Genomic DNA, 20412 nt, shown 5'->3' on the forward strand with positions numbered 1-20412 from the left:
TACATTAAATAGTACACTGGTGCATGTTAGTATTATTGTAACGATACCTTGAAACATTGGATTACCTAGTTTGTTTTTCCACATATACATGCATCAGTACAATCAAATACATAATGAAATTCATCAACAATCTCATCTTTATTAGAAAGTTGACAAATTATACATTCTCTTGGTATGTAATTCCATCTTCCTGTTTCTATGGGTAATCTTGTTTACTGGTTACGTTTACATTGCATGTGTTTATGATAGGTAACTTCGTATGGGTTCTTGTTGTTAATTGATCGTCATAACGGTAGAATATATTAGTTATACAATGTACACGTAGGTGTCGAGTTAATCAATTTATTGTATACTATCATCATCTTGAATTTTGTTTTCAATTTAATTTAATATTCCATATACACGAATGTGCAAGCCGATTTCGTTCACTACATTAGTCGATAAAACAGTTCGATAACCGAGATACCGTACTGAAATACTTATAATCCTCGTTGCATTTGATTTTTTTGTATTTCTTACACTTTTGATGAGAAATTTCCTCCTTGACGAAGGAAAACCAATTTCATTGGATGATTGGGAAGAGCATTGTTTACCGATCGCTGTCGAGAATGTCACTATAAAGAGCAACATTTGGTTGTGTATGAGAAGAGAAATTCTGCCTCCACTAGTGACAAGAAGCTTCGTTAAGGAACAAAGGTGTGTAACACAAGTGACACGGGGAGCAAATTCCATTCAGTTGCAAGATATAGCGTAAAAATAGACTTTTGATGATGTGGAAATCAATGGCAAAATGAAAATAACACGTGAAGAGTTGTAAGTACATACTTTCGTTAAAAGGAGTAAGGCAGGACGCACCTTTTATTTTAGTGACTAACGATGGGAAATCAGGCGATCACGTGTCCGGTGGCTCCAAAAGTCCGAGGACAAGAGCTTGGTAAATACTTGACAGTAAGGCAAATACATTTAGTGCAGAATTCATGGGATTTGATCAAAGATGATCTTAGCAAGTTAGGATTATGCGTTTTCCTCAGGTAGGTATGATCAAGAAATAAATGTCCCAGCTTTACAAATGTTAATCTCATTTAGCAAATGTCTCAGGTTTCGAACAAAGCGACTAAAGATGTTTTCTGTCAATAAGAATGATATGCATGAAAGCAGCTGGTTCAAAGCTTAATTCAGTAAATAAAATGGAAGTATCTATCTCCCGAGCATATGCGGGAAATCTATTCGGTCGATGTAAGATGTATGAATGATAGATAGAATCCGGATCATCTAGGAAATCTTTTCATCTCATATATATAAATCGAAGAATTATAAAGTGTTTAGAGTATGTGGATGATGGTCTTTTGATAAAAAAAAAAACAACGTGGAAGGTGTGGATGTACATTTAAATATTGCAGTGTACAAATATACATATATGAACATTTATGACATTGTCATGGGCAATTTGTAATAAAAGATATGCTTTAATTCACATCTAATCTGGTCCCCGTAAGCTAACAGCAGGCGAAAAAATGTTTTATCTGAAGTAATGATACAAAAATGCACGTGCAAATGGTGGTAAGTATTTTCACAGTTTTGTCACATAAGAAGTAAGGAGTAATATTTCTTAAATATTCAGATGTTTTAAATACATAGTTCTTTTAAATAAAGTTACTGATTACCTGAGAGTGTACAGATATTGCGTACCAGTATTTGTATGTTACTGTGACTGAGTAACCGTAACTGTATACTTTCTGAATACTCGTGACTTTATAGTTACTAAATACACGTGACTGTATCATTACCGGATACTTGTGTCCCCATGGTTACTGAATACACGTGACTGTATGATTACCGGATACTTGTGTCCCTACAGTTACTAAATACATTACCGGGTTCTTGTGTCCCTGTAGTTACTGAATACACGTGACTGTGTTATTACCGGGTACTTGTGTCCCTATGGTTACTTAATACACGTGACTGTATCATTACCGGGTACTTGTGTCCCTACAGTTACTGAATACACGTGACTGTATGATTACCGGATACTTGTGTCCCTATAGTTACTTAATACATTACCAGGTCCTTGTGTCCCTGCAGTTACTGAATACACGTGACTGCATGATTACCGGATACTTGTGTCCCCATGGTTATTGAATACACGTGACTGTATCATTACCGGGTACTTGTGTCCCCACAGCTACTGAATACACGTGAATGTTTCATCATCGGATACTTGTGTCCCTATAGTTACTGAGTAGTTGTAACTAAGTATTATGATTATATACCTCGTATAGAGACTAAGAACCTGAAACTGTAAATCTACAAAGTACCTCTGAATATATAATTATTGGGTACTGTACCTGCAAAATGACTGAGTACCTGTGACTGTATAGTCATTAAGTAGTTGTGACTATATACATGTAATTACTGAGTACGTATGATGCATAATGACTGAGTACCTGTGACTATAACTACTGGGTAACTTTGTTTACATAGTTACTGATTAATTATGTAACTATGTTGAGGCTGAATACGAGTACCTGTGATTGTGCAGTTATTGAGTACCTGTGACTGTGCAGTTATTGAGTACCTGTGACTGCAGTTCTTGAGTACCTGTGACTGTGCAGTTATTGAGTACATGTGATTGTGCAGTTATTGGGTACCTGTGATTGTGGAGTTATTGAGTACCTGTGACTGTGCAGTTATTGGGTACCTGTGCAGTTATTGAGTACCTGTGGCTGTGCAGTTATTGAGTACCTGTGACTGCAGTTATTGAGTACCTGTGATTGTGCAGTTATTGAGTACCTGTGACTGTGCAGTTAATGTGTATTTGAGACTGTGCAGTTATTGAGAACCTGTGACTGTGCAGTTATTGAGTATCTGTGACTGTGCAGTTATTGAGTACCTGTGACTGTGCAGTTATTGAGTACCTGTGACTGTGCAGTTATTGAGTACCTGTGAATGTAGAGTAACTGAAAATGTGTGGCCCCATAGCTACTAAGTACCAGTGAGGGTATTTATGACTGTAAAGTAACTTAGTACTGGTGGCTGTGTATTGATTAACTGCAACAGTATTGTTACTGAGTATTTGTGACTGCATAGCTACTGAGTACATATGACTGTAAATTACTTATCACATTTAACTATTTTCTAATTTTGACTGTATAAACACTGAATACATTTGATAGTATAATTGCTGAATAGTTATGACTGTAAAGCTAATGGTATCTGTGACTATGGTCACTGAATATCTGTGGCTGTTACTGTGTATTTATCACTGTCTAAATACTGAGTATACAAGATTGTCATGATTTAAAGATACTTGTAACTTAGATCAAGTTTAAATATATTAAGAATGAAAACCATATACAAGTGTATCATGTAATCAAATCTGGCAAAGCACAAGTATTTAAATTCTTTAAGTATCTTGACTGGAAATGATTACCGTGTACTTCCGATAAACTGAAATTCAAAGGACCAGATTATCAATTTTAATATATACGAAATTCAAAAGAAACGAAGATTTCTTTTTGTCCATTTGGGACAATCAGAATTTGTTGACTGAAACAATATATACGAAATTCAAAATAAACGAAGAATTTTTGTCCATTTGGGACAATAAGAATCTGTTGACTGAAGCAGGTCAATATTGATGTATATCATAGAATTGGGAGGCGACAGAAGCTGGTCGATATTAGCGTACATTATAGGACTGGGAGTTGACTTACGCTGGTCAATATTGGTTTCCATCCTAGGATAGGAAGTTGACATACTATAGTCAATACCCGTGTACGTTTTAGTATTGGGGGTTGACTAATGTGGTGAATATTGGTGTAAATTATAGAACAGAATAACAAAATACGATGTATTAAGCCCTGTTGTATTCTACGGAATCCGTTATAAGCAGGACGCTTGTATTAGCCTGGTATCCCTGGTTATGATTGGTGTTTTACGTCCCGTCAAGAATTTTTCACTCATATTGAGGCGTCACCAGCTGTAGGTGAAGTACAACAAATCAGACGTATGCTTAGCGCTCACGACCGTACCAGTGGGGTTCTTTAACGTGTCAACACCTGCCGCAACACAGGACCTCCATTTTTTAAGGTCATGCCTAAAAGACCCGTGATTCTCACTTTTAATTGCCGAGCGTTTGGTGAAGGAGCAATCACTACCTATTTTAACGTCTTAAGTTTGTTTTTTTAATGACAATACTAGTAAATGAGCAGAGGACTATGCCAATATTAAGCCCTGTACTCCGATTGCAAGGGTGGGATAAAATAACCTAAGATCCTCCGTTTCATTATACGTAAAATAATGCTCAAGTGCTTTTCAATTAAACACATGTACAGTACCGTGACACTGATTTTATCGTTCTCATTTATAATGCATTCCACAAAATAGACATATTTTTACTTGATTTCATTATTCCAGTGGTTTTCCTGTTTCGTGTTAATGAAATCTCGTATTTAAACTTCGTCTCCTCGTGTCTTGATTTTCTCTCCTCAACGAGTGAAAACGAAATTGTACAATGGAGATCAATGATCCCCTTATTACAGCTGTACCAAGTCCGCCTTGTTTTTTACCATAATTATTTTACATCTCTCTTCCTTGAGGTCCATTGCATTTAATACATTCCATTAATTATCTTTCCGGTATAATAAGTTTTCTCTCATTTCAGAAATCGTGTCATTTTTAAGTTATCAACCTCTTTTGAAATCTTGTGTCATTGCCTTCACTTCAATGCGTGAAATCAGCTGTCTTCGATCAATTAAATGCCGTTGTTAAGTTGTCATTGTGTGTTTCAATATATGTGCTCTCAAGTAATGGTCTCTATTTCGCGGTACACTCAAATCGCGTCTTCGCTGTGAGTACAGGTCTTCTCCGGCTCTCTTGATTTTGATGTGAACAATTCAAATAATGAACTTTTTTTTCATTGAAGTTTGTCCGTCGGTCGTCGATTGCCTGATATTAGCATTTCATATTTTGGATTACTTCAGATCCAACGAAACTTGCCAGAAAGCAGATATGGATAAAGAGTAAATTCGAGTTTATTCAAATTATATTTTACTAATTAACAACTTCTATAATTGTCAATGTGTATGAATTTATAATTTAATGTTTTTAATTAATGAGGAATTAAAAAAAATGCAAGCCCGCTTCCAAAGGTACACATGAATACATGTACATGACATGTATTTATGAAATGTTATGGGCGTTATTGAAAAATCTTTTTCTCAAGAACACGAGATTATTATCAATATTTTATTCATTTATAAAGCGCAAAATTACATATAGTTTCTATGCGCTGTACAATGTTTGTGCTAATAATCAATGTGATAATATACCAATAAAGGAACTGCAAGGGCACAGGCACTTGACGTTTTGAATATTTATGATTTAAAAAATTGTATTCCTGTATATAAAGACATTTATTTTTATTATAGGTATTTAAAACGTCAAGTGCCTGTGTGCAAGGGCTATAATGGAAATGATAAAACAATAGAAAGAATTTAAATAAAACATGGTAGTAAGATGATTAAGTGGTTGACTTTGACTAGACAAGATACCATTGGCACACAGGTATTCGTATACTGGATCAAAATTCAGTTTGCAAGAGATTGCACATGGAATCCTTGATATTGCACTGAATTTTACATTCACAGGGCATATTCACGCTTGAACAAGAGTGTTTTTAGGTTCTTGCGGAATGCTCCATGTGCTTTAAGCTCTCGAATTTCCAATGGCAGTTTATTCCACAATTGTGCACCTAGTGTTTTTATGGCTCTTGCACCGTATTTGTTTGATGATTTCTTCACTACCAGTTTTCATTGGTCAGATGATGATCTCAAGGTCCTATGTGGCTGGTAAAAAGAAATATATAGTTTCTTTGTACATAATACATGTACATATATAGAATTAATTAAATTTTATTAATTTTAATAAAATTAATAAAAGTTTATTAAATGTATGTTTGTTAAAATATTCTTCTGTGGTTGGACCGCAGTCGGAGTTAAAACGTTTACTAAGAAATATTATGAAAGAAAAATCTTTTCTCAAATTCAAGATTCTTTATTCGCTCAAACCACGTATTGGTTGAATGTATTTTGTTTAGCGTCCCGCTTTAAATTTTCACTCATATGAAGAGGTCACCTTTACCGGTGAAGGGCTGTAAAATTTAAGCTCATGCTCGGCGCTTACGGACTTTGAGCATGGAGGGATCTTTATCGTGCCACGCCTGTTGTGACATAGAGCCACGGGATCTCAAACCAGGTGTAATGGTACATAAGGAACATATGATAGACATGTACATAATGTATGAAGAATCCCGTGTCATAGTAGGTGTGACATTAAAGAACCTTCACTGCTCAATGGCCGTAAGTGCCGAGCATAGCCCTAAATTTGAAACCCTTCACTGTTATTGGTGACGTCTCCATAAGTGAAAAATTCTCGAGTGAGACGTTAAACAAGATACTGTACAAAATAGAGAATTGGCAAACATGGACCTCTGGAAACACGAGGAGTAAGCATCTCCTATCGATCGGTCACACCCGCCGTGAGCCCTTTATCTTGATCAGGTAAACGGAGTAATCCGTAGTCAAATCGGTGTGCCAGGAACGGTGTAACAATCGGTATGAAACACGGCATACAGCATTTGACCCAATGATAGGTTTTATTGGCAAACTAGATCATTATAACAACCACAGAATTTGCGAAATGCTGATTTTATACGAGATTGTTTAATTTTAGACGAGACTATTGAAACCCCTGTAACAACTTGTTTATCAGTAGCCTGCCTCGATTTAAAAACTGATCATATACAAATGTATAATATGCATTTAAAATACACCAAAAGAACAACTTAGGGGGAAGACAGTCTCTTATATTTGCAAAATTAATGCTCAAAGTTGCGTTTGTATTTGACATAACATAAATCTTTAAAATGTTTGGCCTATTACAATATCTTTCTCTAACTTCTGCTAAAATAGTACAGAATTCATTCCCATTTATCCCTTGTCACATAGAGTAACCAATCTTTCATTGAGCGGGATACCATTTCCACATCTCAACGTGTAGATGATGATTTGATGTAATATATTTCTAATCCAAAACTACGTTTAAGACTTTCGAAGAATAATTTACATGAGACGACCATATCTGAATGTATTGATTTTTCAATCGTTGATTTACAGCAGTTACACTATATCCATTCTACATCCCGATATCCTTGTTCATACCAAGTATGGAAAGTCCACACATTTTAAATTGTGAATACATTCCATCCATGGATTTTTAAAACCTAATATATCATATGTATACTCAAATATCTATCAATAATGCATACATTTTTTACACCTTAGTAAATAAATCCTATCTAGTTTTATCAACATAACATTAAGTTTCTATCAGGTACAGTATACATATATATACAATTCATTCAGAGCGTTTCATAAATCAGCAGATTCTGACATCCTTAGTACAAGACTCAAACTATTAAAGTTTGACAAATTGTTTATGAAAACGTTATCATATAATGTCGATTCAATTGTGTCAAATTGTGGTCAGTGTGAGGCCACTAACAGGCTTATATGTTGAAACCGCTTTACATAGACGTATATACATATGTAATGGAGACTGTTTTTTAACGTCTTCGGTTTGTCAAAGACATATGTTGTGCATGTTGTTTACGTACCATAAGAGAAATTTTCACGCATGGAGAGACCTTACTAAGTTTAGAAGAAAAATGTTTGACATTTTGATAACGCTTTCGGCTGTAGCAGTGAGGGTACTTTATCCCCCCTGTTAAATGTCTCAGGTTTCACGCTGCGCTGGTTCGAGAATCGAACCGGGGCCACCCGCTTGCGAAGTGAACGCTCTACTACTATATATATATATAAGAAATATTCTACAATCAGAGGAATATTTGAACACAATGGAAGTACGCCATGCCCCATGCTTGGCTATAACAAGGAGTGGTAATTGTACAAAGAAATGAATTGAAGGAATACTTCGGTCAACTGCTTACATTTGGCGTCGATTACAAGAGTGCACTCTGCATCGGAAGCCTCACCAGGTTTAAAATTTCAGTTTACCAAGTGATTTTAAGTAGGAAATTACATCATGTTAGTTTTACAGTTACTTTTATCTAAAATGTAGCAATGTCATACCGATTCGACTGAGAGTAACATGTATAAATAGTGAATTACTAATGAAAAGAAAATGGAAAAGATGTGATATATGAGAATTCGATTTAGGTCCTTTGATATACATGTAATACCATGCACTTGAAATAAAACACAACAAGTACATTCTTTCTGGAATAATTGAAGGTGAACAGAAGCATTCGAACTCTGATTAAAACTGTTTCATTGTAAGGACCACTGGCAGTCGTGATCGGCATTGTGAATAACATGTGATTGATAGCCTGGATTTAAAGGGCTCTATCCATCCATCAGGGGGAAAACGGACATAACAAATTGATACAACATAGACGAGAGCGTCTTAATCGTGTTAATACCGCGTAATGACGGAAAACCATGCGGTCAATATCAGTTTTACGACCATAATCTGTTTTGTATATTTCAGAGGCAAATTCGAGGGTATCAAAAACTGACAAGTTCGTTTGTTTTGCAAAAGAATTTTCTGGAAATAAGTTAGAAGTTAGTTAGGGAAATAAAGTGTTTGGCGATTCATCTAATGCTATCTGAAAAGTGATCGGTCTTCGTGGTACCAGTGGGAAATTGCAAGACTGTCCCTAAGCTAAATATGCAAATCAACTAAATCTACTCTTCAAAACCTACTGAAAGTCATTAAGAATGATTTCGCATTTATTTTTCACCCAATGCAGCTCAACATAGTATTGACAATCAGCTTTCGTCACGTTTGCTTAATGGTGAATCTACAATTCACACTCATACCGTGTCGATGCTACTCTTGGGATCTAAAAAATGGCAACATCAACCAGGCACATATGCTGTATGTGTGCACATTTTAAACTACATACCGGTGGCGGTAACTCGCTTCTTGATCCTGACGCCCGTCAAACCCACACAACATAGCCAGTGACTGTTCCTAGTCACTAGAGCTACCACTGAACCCAATGCCCCTTTTTATATATAAAAAGCCTTAAGTTAAAACTAAAACTATAAACGGAGGTCCCACGTTCAAACGATAAAGAACCTTCACTGTTCTCGCTGTAAGCGCCATGAGGAGATAAAAATTTGTAGCGCATGCGTAGATAAAAATTTGCAGCGCTTCACCTAAAGCTGTTTACGTCTCTTCATGGGTGAACATTTTGAAAGGGATGTAAAACGATGAACGAAAACAACTGCATATGTACCGAGCCGTAGTTGAACTGAACTTTGTCCAATCTATTCGAGAAAAATACAATAATTAAACACAGCCAAAAAATGCATGCTCCTATCTACCAAGTGCAGGCAAAAGATTGGTAAAAATGTACGTGAATTTTGATATTTAAAAAATATTTTTATGCAGTTTGAGTTATGAAATACTAAATGTCAGACCTTAGTATAGATACGATCCCCTGGAAAAAAATGGTCAAGGAAGGACCCGGTATTTACTTTTGGATCCATTCATCTTTACGATAGTGGAGCTGAACCCTGTACAAGATTACTTTGTAAACTATTTGTAACCGAGTTAAGGAAATAAGTATTTCTCTGCATGATTCAATAGGAATACTAGTAAATTACGTTGATAATCAGGTGCTTTCCTTGAGACTCGTACATCTTCAATTTATGCAATTATCGCCATTTGTGTTGGTTATTTCCATTCTTCCATGGTTTTCCATTGGTTTCTTCACTTTCGTAGATAGAGGAAACATATATATATATATATATATGGGAGTGTACAATATTCATATATATGTAACAAAGATGATTGGTTATTCAAATACATATTACATGAACCTGGAAATACCAGGAATTAAAGTTGTGAATTATATTAGTTCTGGTGCATATAAAGCACAGACATTGAACAAACATTATCTGTTTATAAGGAATTATAACATTTGTTTTTTAATTAAATGGATAATAGACGTAATTTTAAATTGTATGGCATTCTTTATATTGTATTCTAAAATCTCAGGAGTTTTTTTTTAGAAAAGTTATCTGATAAACTCCTTGAATTAACATATCAATGTTTTCTTTCAGAAAATGCAATTCAAACAATAATTTAACATGTGAAAAGAAAAAAGTTTAATCAGCTATGTAAATTGGTATTTAGGGGAACAGTCACAAATGTTCCTGGGTTATGTTGGTGCACATGCACTCCACACACGCAAGTAGACTTGGTATCCCCGATGGTCAAACGTTTGCTTCGTAACCGGGAGGTCGTGAGTTCGAGTCCCACTCGTACCATGGTCGCCAGAAACCTAAGACGTAAAACACACGTAGGAAGTCATTGCTCCTTCACCAAACGCTCGGTACTTAGAAGTGAGAATCACGGATCTTTCGGAACCTTAATAACGGAGATTGCAACAACGCACGTTTGAAAACCCTCATTGCTACGGCCCTGAGTGCTAAGCATAGGTCTAAATTTGTGGTACTTCTCCTACAGCTGTTAATGTCTCACTACGAGTGAAAAACTATCGACGGACGTAAAACAAACAAGCGATATAATACCCGCAGTCTATACTATGGAAGACAATACACTTCTTTTGTCTATTCCACACGTGCGTAATATCAATTGAGGAGAAGGGCGAAAGTGCAAAAGCAAAGGTGTAACATTACATATGTAGCCTCGTTTTTTCATCTTCGCGATTTCTCTCCCCCGCCTTTACATTTTGGCCCTACACACGAAGGCGTGATAAGTCTGATCAGAACACTATAGTATATGCCTTAGTTGAATCCTCATCTCCTTTGTTAGTAAGTGTGATAGCATATTGATCAATACCTAGGATTAAGTGAGTATTCTTGATTGAAATCGACAAGGTACTTTTAATCTGTTAGATTTCCCTTGACTCGACATCAATTCGCCTTCAACTATTTGGCTTGCAAATGTCGTGTACCATATTTCAATTACAGCTGCATGTTTCTGTGACGTGTTCAATGATTTATGAACGAGGTATTCATCGAGAACAACAGCTGACTGGCACACACATTACTTGATATTTCAGTGTTTTGAGAGCCCTTGTGTCAAAAACAGCACTAGTTGTTTTACATCATAGTTTGTACTTTTCATACAAATCTGCCTCTTTCTGTTCGCTAGACGCGTAAATGGACATTTATACAACATACATATATAGAGAAAAAAAATCCTATTCACCCTTTTCAATGAAGTAAGGTTCATCCCTCAGTCATATAGATATATCATCTAGCAATAGTTTGACCTAACAAAACCAATAGGGATCAGACGATAGACTACATTAAATATCCCTTGTTGTTGTGCACAGTTCTACGTCATAAAATGTATTTTTTGACTATGTACAAATTGCTATTTATAATTAGATATTGCATTGAACAACTTTGGCTAAACGCCATGCACAACTTGTATACTTCAGGTAGGGGAAAACGCTACCATTGCATTGGAAATCGGAATTGATACTTTCACCACAAGACACTTTTTGTTATTGTAGTTGTATTGCGTGCATTGGGCACACATGAAATCCTATTTACTGTTATTTTAATTAAATATTCCAGTCATCTGGTGTAGTGATACACCAGGTCTTCTACAACTACACCCAGTGGGTACAATCAACATAGCATGCGGTTTTCTCATCGTAATATTCACCTTGATTTTGGATTAACCTTCAAACGTAAGACGCTAAATTCTGCATTCATGAAATGTTAGGTGCTAACGCCGTGAATCGCCCAGAGTGCACCAATGTTCGTATGGCAATGTTCAGTCTGAAATCTGCAATCAATGAAAAGTCGAAACGAGAACCTTTTCTGTGCAGAGGGAATGTTTTCTTATACGCTATGTTTTGAATTCACTGAAACGCTTAATTCCCATCGGATAACAATACCATTTCTCTGGGTCAGATCAAGATGATTTTAGATCATTCGTAAAACCGTCGCAATGCTAATATTCAGACAGATTCCTAATACGTCGGGGTTCTTCTTCGATTACATACAAATGATTAGTTTGTTGTGCACATGGATCGAGTGCAGCAAAAGTTATCACCGATATGTATTTACACGGTAGGAACGAAAACCAGAAGAGTTTTCATTTCATATTGTAATCGAAGCAACATTGGAATGCTACATATTGCTCCCTTATGATAGTGGATCATAATTTGTCCCGTTCGGGCATCGCATTTGTCTTGGCTAAAATCAGGGTCATAATGCTTGTTATTAAGCACAGGGGGCTAAGACCGTTTGGGCCCGAACTCTGTGATACCATAGATATAGAAAAGGGTCTAACTCTGACCCAGAAAGAAAAAAAACCATTCACTCGCTTCGAATGCCTAAAAAGATCAGAATCTAGGTGCGGTATGCGTAATTTGCCGGTCTCCTTGTATAGATTAATGTTTTAATTACTTGCATGCCAAATTTCTAACCTCAGGTTCTAAAAATAACAGAGATATACGTCATCGTTCTCTTGATTTCACCAGTTTATTTTTACTAGGACATTTACCAGTCCAGGTCACCGGGTGGTTTCTTGCCTATGACAGTAGAGAAATTCAGACTAGTGTGGACGATTTCAGACCTATCAAATAAAATTGATCAATTTGATATTTCATATGTAGGTTTGCTATGAGTAGATTTGATTGATTTTATACCGTTTAACGTCCCTCTCAAAACATTTTCACTCATATGGAGACGTCACCATTGCCGGTGAAGGGCTGCAAAATTTAGGCCTATGCTCGGTGCCAACGGCCTTTAAGCAAGAAGGGAATCGTGCCACACCAGCTGTGACACGGGGCCTCGGTTTTTGCGGTCTCATCCGAAGGATCGCCACATTTAGTCGTCTCGTATGACAAGCAAGGAGTACTGAGGACCTATTCTAACCCGGATACCCACGGGAATGTTATTTAAGTAGAAGGACCCCTATTGATTTTCAGATCCAAGGGTCAATCCACTCGGGTCATAGAAAGATACTGTCCGCTCATTATCTTAAGATTTCTTTCCTCTGCAGACATCAAACTTGGTACACTGGTACATCCTAAGGAGTAGATGATTCCTATTAATTTCGAGGTCACATGGTCTAAAGTTAACCTGGACACAGGAAGATATTATCCGATCAATATCTATAAAACCCTTTGTTTGACAGATATCAATCTTGGTACATCCTAAGAAGTAGATAATCCCTATTGATTTTGATATAACATGATCAAGGGTCAATCCACTCCGGACATAGGGAGACATTGTCTGCCCAACATCTTGAGAAGCCTTTGCATGACGGACATCAAACTTGGTACACCATAAGGAGTAGATGACCCCTATAAATGTTGGGTCCATATGGTCACAGGCCAAGTGTCAAACTGGACATAGCAATATATCGAGAGATAAATATTTTTTCTACATTGAATGCTGTCTGACGTGTTTGCAACCAGTGGTTAGATTGTTCGTTGCATACTGATTGTTTTGACTACGGATTACCCGATCAAGATATAGGGATCACGGTCGTTGTGACCGGTCAATAGGGGATGCAAACTTCTCCTAGACACCCGATCCCACCTCTTCTATAATCCATGGGCCGTGTTTGCCCTTCTATTAATTTTGTATTCTTTATAGGATCTATGAGAGTGATCACTATTCGTTATTTTCACTTCTTCATTATATACATGTAGAATTGGTGAGTTTAGAATACATATGTACATATTAGGAGTATGGTCAGTTGGGTTTTTTGTGTGTGTGTTTGGTGGGGTTTTTTTTTCAATGGGAGTTATAGAATAAATATTTAATTACTGACCAAAAACTAAATTTTCATTCACTATTTCGTATGTATAAACGTATTTAAGATTTAAGAATCGTTGTTCTATTTGAAATAATATATCAACCATTACAATGAATTTACAACAGATGAATTATTTCCAAATCTCCTCTACTAATTGCAAAATTGAAATTCACATCTAGGAGTATAAATCCTGCAGAATCACATCTAGGAGTATAAATCCTGCATAATCACATCTAGGAGTATAAATCCTGCAGAATCATAGCTGTTTGGTTCAACAATTCCGTTGTAGTCCTTCCCAACCCCTTTCAACATTTGAATTAACATAGAAATTTTCAAATGTATATAATATAGTTGGAACAATAAATAAGTGCCCACACAGTTACAGCATCCTGTGCGGTTGTGCTCAAAAGTGATGAGCTAACTTCCCTAAATAATTAAGAAAAAATGCTTGTCTTGTCTGTCCATATTTTTGATACAAATCCCTAATTTACCAAGCGCTCATTGATGTCATGCTTTCTGTTCATCATTTTTATCTAGATCCTACATGGGCCTGTCCTCAATCTACATGTATGTAAATCCTGCACTACTAGACCATTCTCTAAATTCGCCCATCGAGATAAAGATAATTGCTGTGTAGAAAGCATATCGTGAATGCAAATCAACTCCCGCTTTTGATTGTCAAGGAATATACTTAGGGATAAATGTTCTTTATGCTTGAAATACATCAGTAGCACATGTATTATGCAGTGATATTTATTGTGTGTTTACGTTTATGTTCACGCTGTTAAAGTACTTTAACAGACGCCTAGTTAGTTCCGACCTCACGTACGAAAACAATTACTAGTATTTTGTTTCACCATCCCTATCCACAAACAAAAAGAAAATCATGCTGATTAGAAATGGAACACGTGATTGTTACCATGTATTTTAAAACTGTAAATTCAGAAGATGAAGCTAACGTTATGATTGATTGTATATTGTTTAACGTCCCTCTCGAGAATTTTTCACTCATATGGAGACGTTTAACGTTACGATAAAATAAAATAATAAAAAAAAAACTAAATTACAAATTAATTTACTAAGTCACACGTACTTCCCCAGTACCCTCCCATAACGCCGAATACATCATCTGACAATCGTTTACCAATGGCGAAGACAATACAGTAACTATTGTTTTTGCATTTCAAACACTATGTGTTGCATTTTTCAGATAACGAAAGACCTGAAACAGTTATTTGCACGTTACGTTGTTTTCCGATATCCCATTCAAACTTTAATCTATCGAACTTCTATTTGCATGTATTGCTGTTGATGCTATAGAATATAGGGACCACCACATTTTTCTTGCTATTGCGTCATCCAGGTTCAAAAATATCTAATTAAACAAAAAGAAAAACGGGGTTAGGTAGGTATTAAAGTAATTGTTTGCTATTGAAACATAAAAGAACATTTTATTGGGAAACCATATCGCGCAGAAATTGCTTTCAAAGCAAATCACAGATGTACCTCTAGAAGCACTATGTATCATTCATGGAGATTTGAAGAAACAATACCTTTGAAATTAGCTAACGCAAAATAATATTTTTTTGTGAACTCATACTGCGCTTCAAAATAAATGAATTCGATTTGAGACTACTCAATGTTATGTTAAAAAGAACTCCCTGATATATCCACGTGTTCACTAAAGTCAGTAATGAATTGTTTAGACATACAGATTTCGTTTATACATACACGAGATACATCTACGTATGGATTATGCCTTTTTCCGAGGAATGGAGGATACACATGAATGACTGCCTATCCGAATGTAGTTGGAGTCCCATTTAATGTTATTTAATACTACAGCGACATAGATTCCATTTTCATTTTGCGCATTCCTATTCTAAAGTGTTGGAAGATGATTAGCAAAAAACAGCATCTACTTTACATTACCTGACATTGCAAGAATCTCATAATGTAAATTGAAATCATATGTTACGGAAAATTGTAAAAATAACGACGAAAGAAAAAAAAAAACACGCATAAATATGTTCAACAGCAATCAAAGTCTTAGGAGGATTTCAACATCAAAGTCTTAATAATATAAAATTGTAAATGATAATGGGAAGTCTGGTCGGTAAATTGTATTTAATACATAAATTTATTTTTTCTTAATATGTCTACATGATTGGTATTTCAAAGACAGACGAGATACGTGTTGTTATAAAGGTATCAACAGGATGAAACCGTGGTGGTTGTTAATCTGAACATTAGTTGTCGTTCGATCGACAGTTATGGTTGCCTTTAAATTCTACGAAAATCCTATTAAGTTGTTGCGTGCCTTGGGAAGCGGTATTTTATTATCAATATTTTTATTTTATAAATATTATTTTATAAGTTTCATAACTCCGTAATGATTAAACATCGAGAGGGGACATCATCTGCCTAACCCACGAATTGTTTATAATTTATGAAAATCTCTCCATATTCCGCATGCGAGAAAATGTGCTATTATCTTATCAATATCAAAACATTCCATACCCCATTAACTCTGTGACAAAGCCGGTAAGTCTGAAAATAGGATTTCCTTTGCTTCATCCAAATATTTTGTATGAAATTTATGAGAATCTTCCTAAAGAAATTTAAAAGTTATCGTGTGTCACGGAAATATACCCCTCGCAAGTTTCGGAAGGGTGTACTGATACAAGAAATACACAATCTATAGATTGTCAAAATGTAATTGTCTAGGCCTAAATGAAATAAAAACCGGCATTACAAGCAAAAATCATTTCTATAAAATGTATAATCATATCTTTTCAGGTTTTTTGAAACTGAACCAGATCTAAAGTCTTTGTTTCCTAAAATAGTTCAGATGAACAACGAAAATCAACTGGAATATGACATCGATAGAGAAATGCTCCAGCGGCACGCCGTCACAGTTTTAGAGGGATTGGGAGCTGCTGTAGAAAGTTTAGAAGAGTCAGATTTCTTGAACAGTGTCCTCATTTCTATTGGTCAAACGCACGTAAAACGGCACGTGAAACCACAAATGTTGCGAGTAAGTTAATGCTCAACTGATTCAATATCACCTCATTTTGATGCAAGCCTGTGGATGACAGGTCCTCGCACAATACATAGGTTTACAATGAGTCTTTCGTCATCATTTAAGTGGGGGCTTTGTGAGTGAAATATGCAATCATACAGTCGTCACCAAATCATATATATATATATATATAGAGAGAGAGAGAGAGAGAGAGAGAGAGAGAGAGAGTAAAATAATTCTTGTCTATTGGTTCAAATGATCAATAACTGTTGAAATATTGTAAAAATTGAGAGTTTTACCCATACATATGATACATGTTCTGAGTGACCTTGACAAAATGACCTTGGGTAACCTTTTTCTGGAAACTATTTGCCTGTTACATATTTTTGTGATATATGATTAATACCTGTTAAAAAAAACTGTTGAAATAAGGATTTTTTTCTTATGTAATGTATATATTCTGAATGACCTTGACCTTTCCAAAATGACATCCAGAGGCTTTGGTCCAAAAGATCAATAGCTGTTGAAATGAAGTAAATTGTGTGATTGACCTTGACCTTTACAAACTTACCTTGAGTTACCTTTGTCGATAAGCCATTCCCTGTTACTTATTTATGTGATATGAAAAGGTGAAGATAACGAACAGTGATTAATCTCACAACTTCCATAAGGAATAAAAATAAAGAGTTGGGCAAACACGGTCCCCTGAATATACTAGAGATGAGATCAAGGAGGAGAAAGCATCCCCTGTCGACCGGTCACATCCGTCATGATCCCTATATATGTTGATGAGGTAAACTGAGTAATCCGTAGTCAAAATGACTGTGTAAAGAATGGCCCAACTAATGGTATGAAGCAAATCAGAAAGCATTTGACCCAATGACAGGTTGTAATGGCAAACTTATATATGATCAATACTTAATTAAACGTGTTGAAATAACGAACTTTGTCCTTTTGTTGTAATGTATTGAGTGACCTTGACCTTTCCAAAATGACCTTGATCCATGTCCTTGTCCCAAGGAATATTTATGACAAATTATTACCAATTTCTTATGAAAGGTTTAAGAGATACGAGCTCGGACGGACAAACACAACGGCGAGTATATGCTCTCCACACAAAAATAAAATCGCTGATCTTGGCAGACGGTTTGTTCTAGTCCTTCGAGGTTGGCAGTTAAGGTCTTAAACTTGAACGTAAGATTACGCAGACTAGATAAGCGATGGTGACGCACATTTGAGATTGTCAATCCAAAGTACATGTATGACGGTCTGAAAGAATAAAGCTTGCTGACATTTAGACAGTGATAATTTGTAACGAAGGTGTGATTGGCATACTATTCGATTTATCCTTGCAGGATTTACTTTACAGTACCTTTTTCAAGAACCAAAAAAACCGCCTCAAATTTAGGGAAAACCGTAGTCATCAAAGTGTTTAGCCACTTCCCAGCTGTATCTAATTTTGAATTAGAAAGAGGTTTTTTAAAAAGTGCAATATTATATAATGGCAAACACCCAAACATTAGATTATGCAATAAAGTTAATGAACAGTCATATGGCCGTTTAATTTTTGAACTTTTAATGGAAATAACATGTATTCCTGGCAGACATTTCATTAATTTCATCATTAGCGTTCGTTTGAGAGGATTTCATATGACAATTTCTAGGACTTTCTCGCTTAAAGGTAAATTGAACAAAATTTCTACAAGATCATCGTACTCTAGCATGACATACCATTGGATTTTAGGGTAGACCATCGTATATAAACCAAAATATCGTTCTTGTTTAATGAAATTAAGAACATATAGCTAACGCTGAGTCGTAGCTAGTATAATTAAAATCATAGCAATGCTGCTTCCCACTGGAATTTTTCGAGAAACTCGATACTGTCCTTGGCATTCTGTAGGTATAAAGAGGACAGGAACTTCCTTCACCCCCCCCCCCTAAAATTTTCAAATTTTATGTAAATCGTGGTATCTTGTTTAGAAAAATGTACTAAACGATAGAAGAAGCAATAATTTCTTCCACTCCCAGAGAAATAAATGACAAAAACTTTTGATTTCTTGAATTACTTGATTATGAGAACTTAATTTTTTTCCAAAAACCCTAAAAATTTGCGTCATTTTATCAATTTCACCTTATTAAAAATTACTAAATACATGTAGGACACATATTTCAGGCCCTATAAAATATGTAACATCCAGGAGCTGGACCCACTGGGAGCCTCAAGGCGGCCCCCAGCCTCATACAGTGGCGCCCCCCGTAACCGCAATTCCTGGATCCGCCCCTGCGTCCGACGTCACTATTGACGTATGAAAACTTTATGGTTGAATATATTTTGCAAGGAATGGACGTTTCATTTAACGTTCAGTTACTTGGGACCCAAATTTGTTACATCGGAAGAAACTGAGCATTTATATAAAAACTTACAAATACATAGCCAACAAATAATATAAGTGTAAAAAATGTAAGTTTCCAAAGGGAAAACGAAAACCAGTGTTTTTTGCTAAATAGCTTCGACAAAATAGTAATTGTGTATAAAGATTATTAACACCAAAGACTTTCATGTTTTGCAGAGATTATGGCCGTCCTTAAATTATGGATTGAAGCAATGCTTAAAAGAAAATTACACGAAGGAAGTCAATGAGGCGTGGAAAAAGGTATACTTCTACGTCTGCTTTCACATGAAAAGGGGAATGGAGAACCCCGATCTGGACTTTGACTCATGCTGCAACACTGCTTCCGGCTGAGACGTGTTAAACACGTGGCTTAAACGGGTGTTAATCTAAGACAAGTTTTCCTATAGTAAATTCTCTTGAAAATGTTTCAACTTCGGTAATCTGCAGTTAGGTTACCACGGTGAGAATTTTCACAAGCTTTGCCAACTTCCTGGGAATATACAACTCGCATCCGGAGATACGCCAGGGAATGCGTTAAGGTGACTGACCATTTAAAGCTATTTGTTAACTTACCGACAGTGTTAAATTCGTTTATCTGGGTTACCTTAAACAAATCGAATATTTATTGATCTAATATAAGAATATGGCCTTGTCAATATCTAATTGGATACGTTAACTTGTTTATATTGTTTATGATGTCAGTTATTTGTTGTATACTAGTACTGTACCGGAAAGAAATGGAATGCTAAATAATGCGGTAACATGACTTATATCTAAGGATATGCTCAAATGCTATAAAATCAGTATAGTACTTCGAGAAGAGATTTTTTAAATATGGAAAATTCATATCATATTTAATATAAAGGTAGACAAGTTTTGAAATATGTATGTACATGTAATAGCGTATAAATGTTGTCATATATGTTTAATAAATATTGTATGAATGTTTACTGATTTCTTTTTTTTAAAATTATATTCAAATGATAAGTACATACATATATGTACAGTGTACTGTATATACCTGAAATATCTCTCTTCGATATTTTGTATCATGCACATATAACAAACACCGTTAAAAACTTATTTTTCGCAATCAAAAAAGGCAAGAATATTGCGGTTAATAATTACACCTGAGGCTCCATTTCTTGAGAAATT

General features: G+C 35.6%; 1 protein-coding gene across 1 annotated transcript; it reads left to right on the top strand.

Moving 5' to 3' along the window:
• Positions 1-584: 584 nt before the first annotated feature.
• LOC125652117 (neuroglobin-like) lies at positions 585-20205 on the top strand. The gene is made up of 3 exons (XM_048881088.2): positions 585-1031; positions 16639-16876; positions 19435-20205. The coding sequence occupies exons 1-3, from the start codon at positions 877-879 to the stop codon at positions 19606-19608; spliced, it is 567 nt and encodes a 188-aa protein (XP_048737045.1). The 5' UTR covers positions 585-876; the 3' UTR covers positions 19609-20205.
• Positions 20206-20412: the final 207 nt, after the last annotated feature.

This window comes from Ostrea edulis, chromosome 5, assembly GCF_947568905.1.
Source record: "Ostrea edulis chromosome 5, xbOstEdul1.1, whole genome shotgun sequence".
Taxonomy (NCBI): Eukaryota; Metazoa; Mollusca; class Bivalvia; order Ostreida; family Ostreidae; genus Ostrea; species Ostrea edulis.

What these genes read in the sequence shown, in the direction of transcription:
- LOC125652117 (XM_048881088.2), top strand. Translation starts at nt 877, where the DNA reads ATGGGAAATCAGGCGATCACGTGTCCGGTGGCTCCAAAAGTCCGAGGA. An exon ending in GGATTATGCGTTTTCCTCAG is followed by an intron (nt 1,032 to 16,638) that starts GTAGGTATGATC and finishes ATATCTTTTCAG; the next exon opens with GTTTTTTGAAACTGAACCAG. An exon ending in TGAAACCACAAATGTTGCGA is followed by an intron (nt 16,877 to 19,434) that starts GTAAGTTAATGC and finishes CATGTTTTGCAG; the next exon opens with AGATTATGGCCGTCCTTAAA.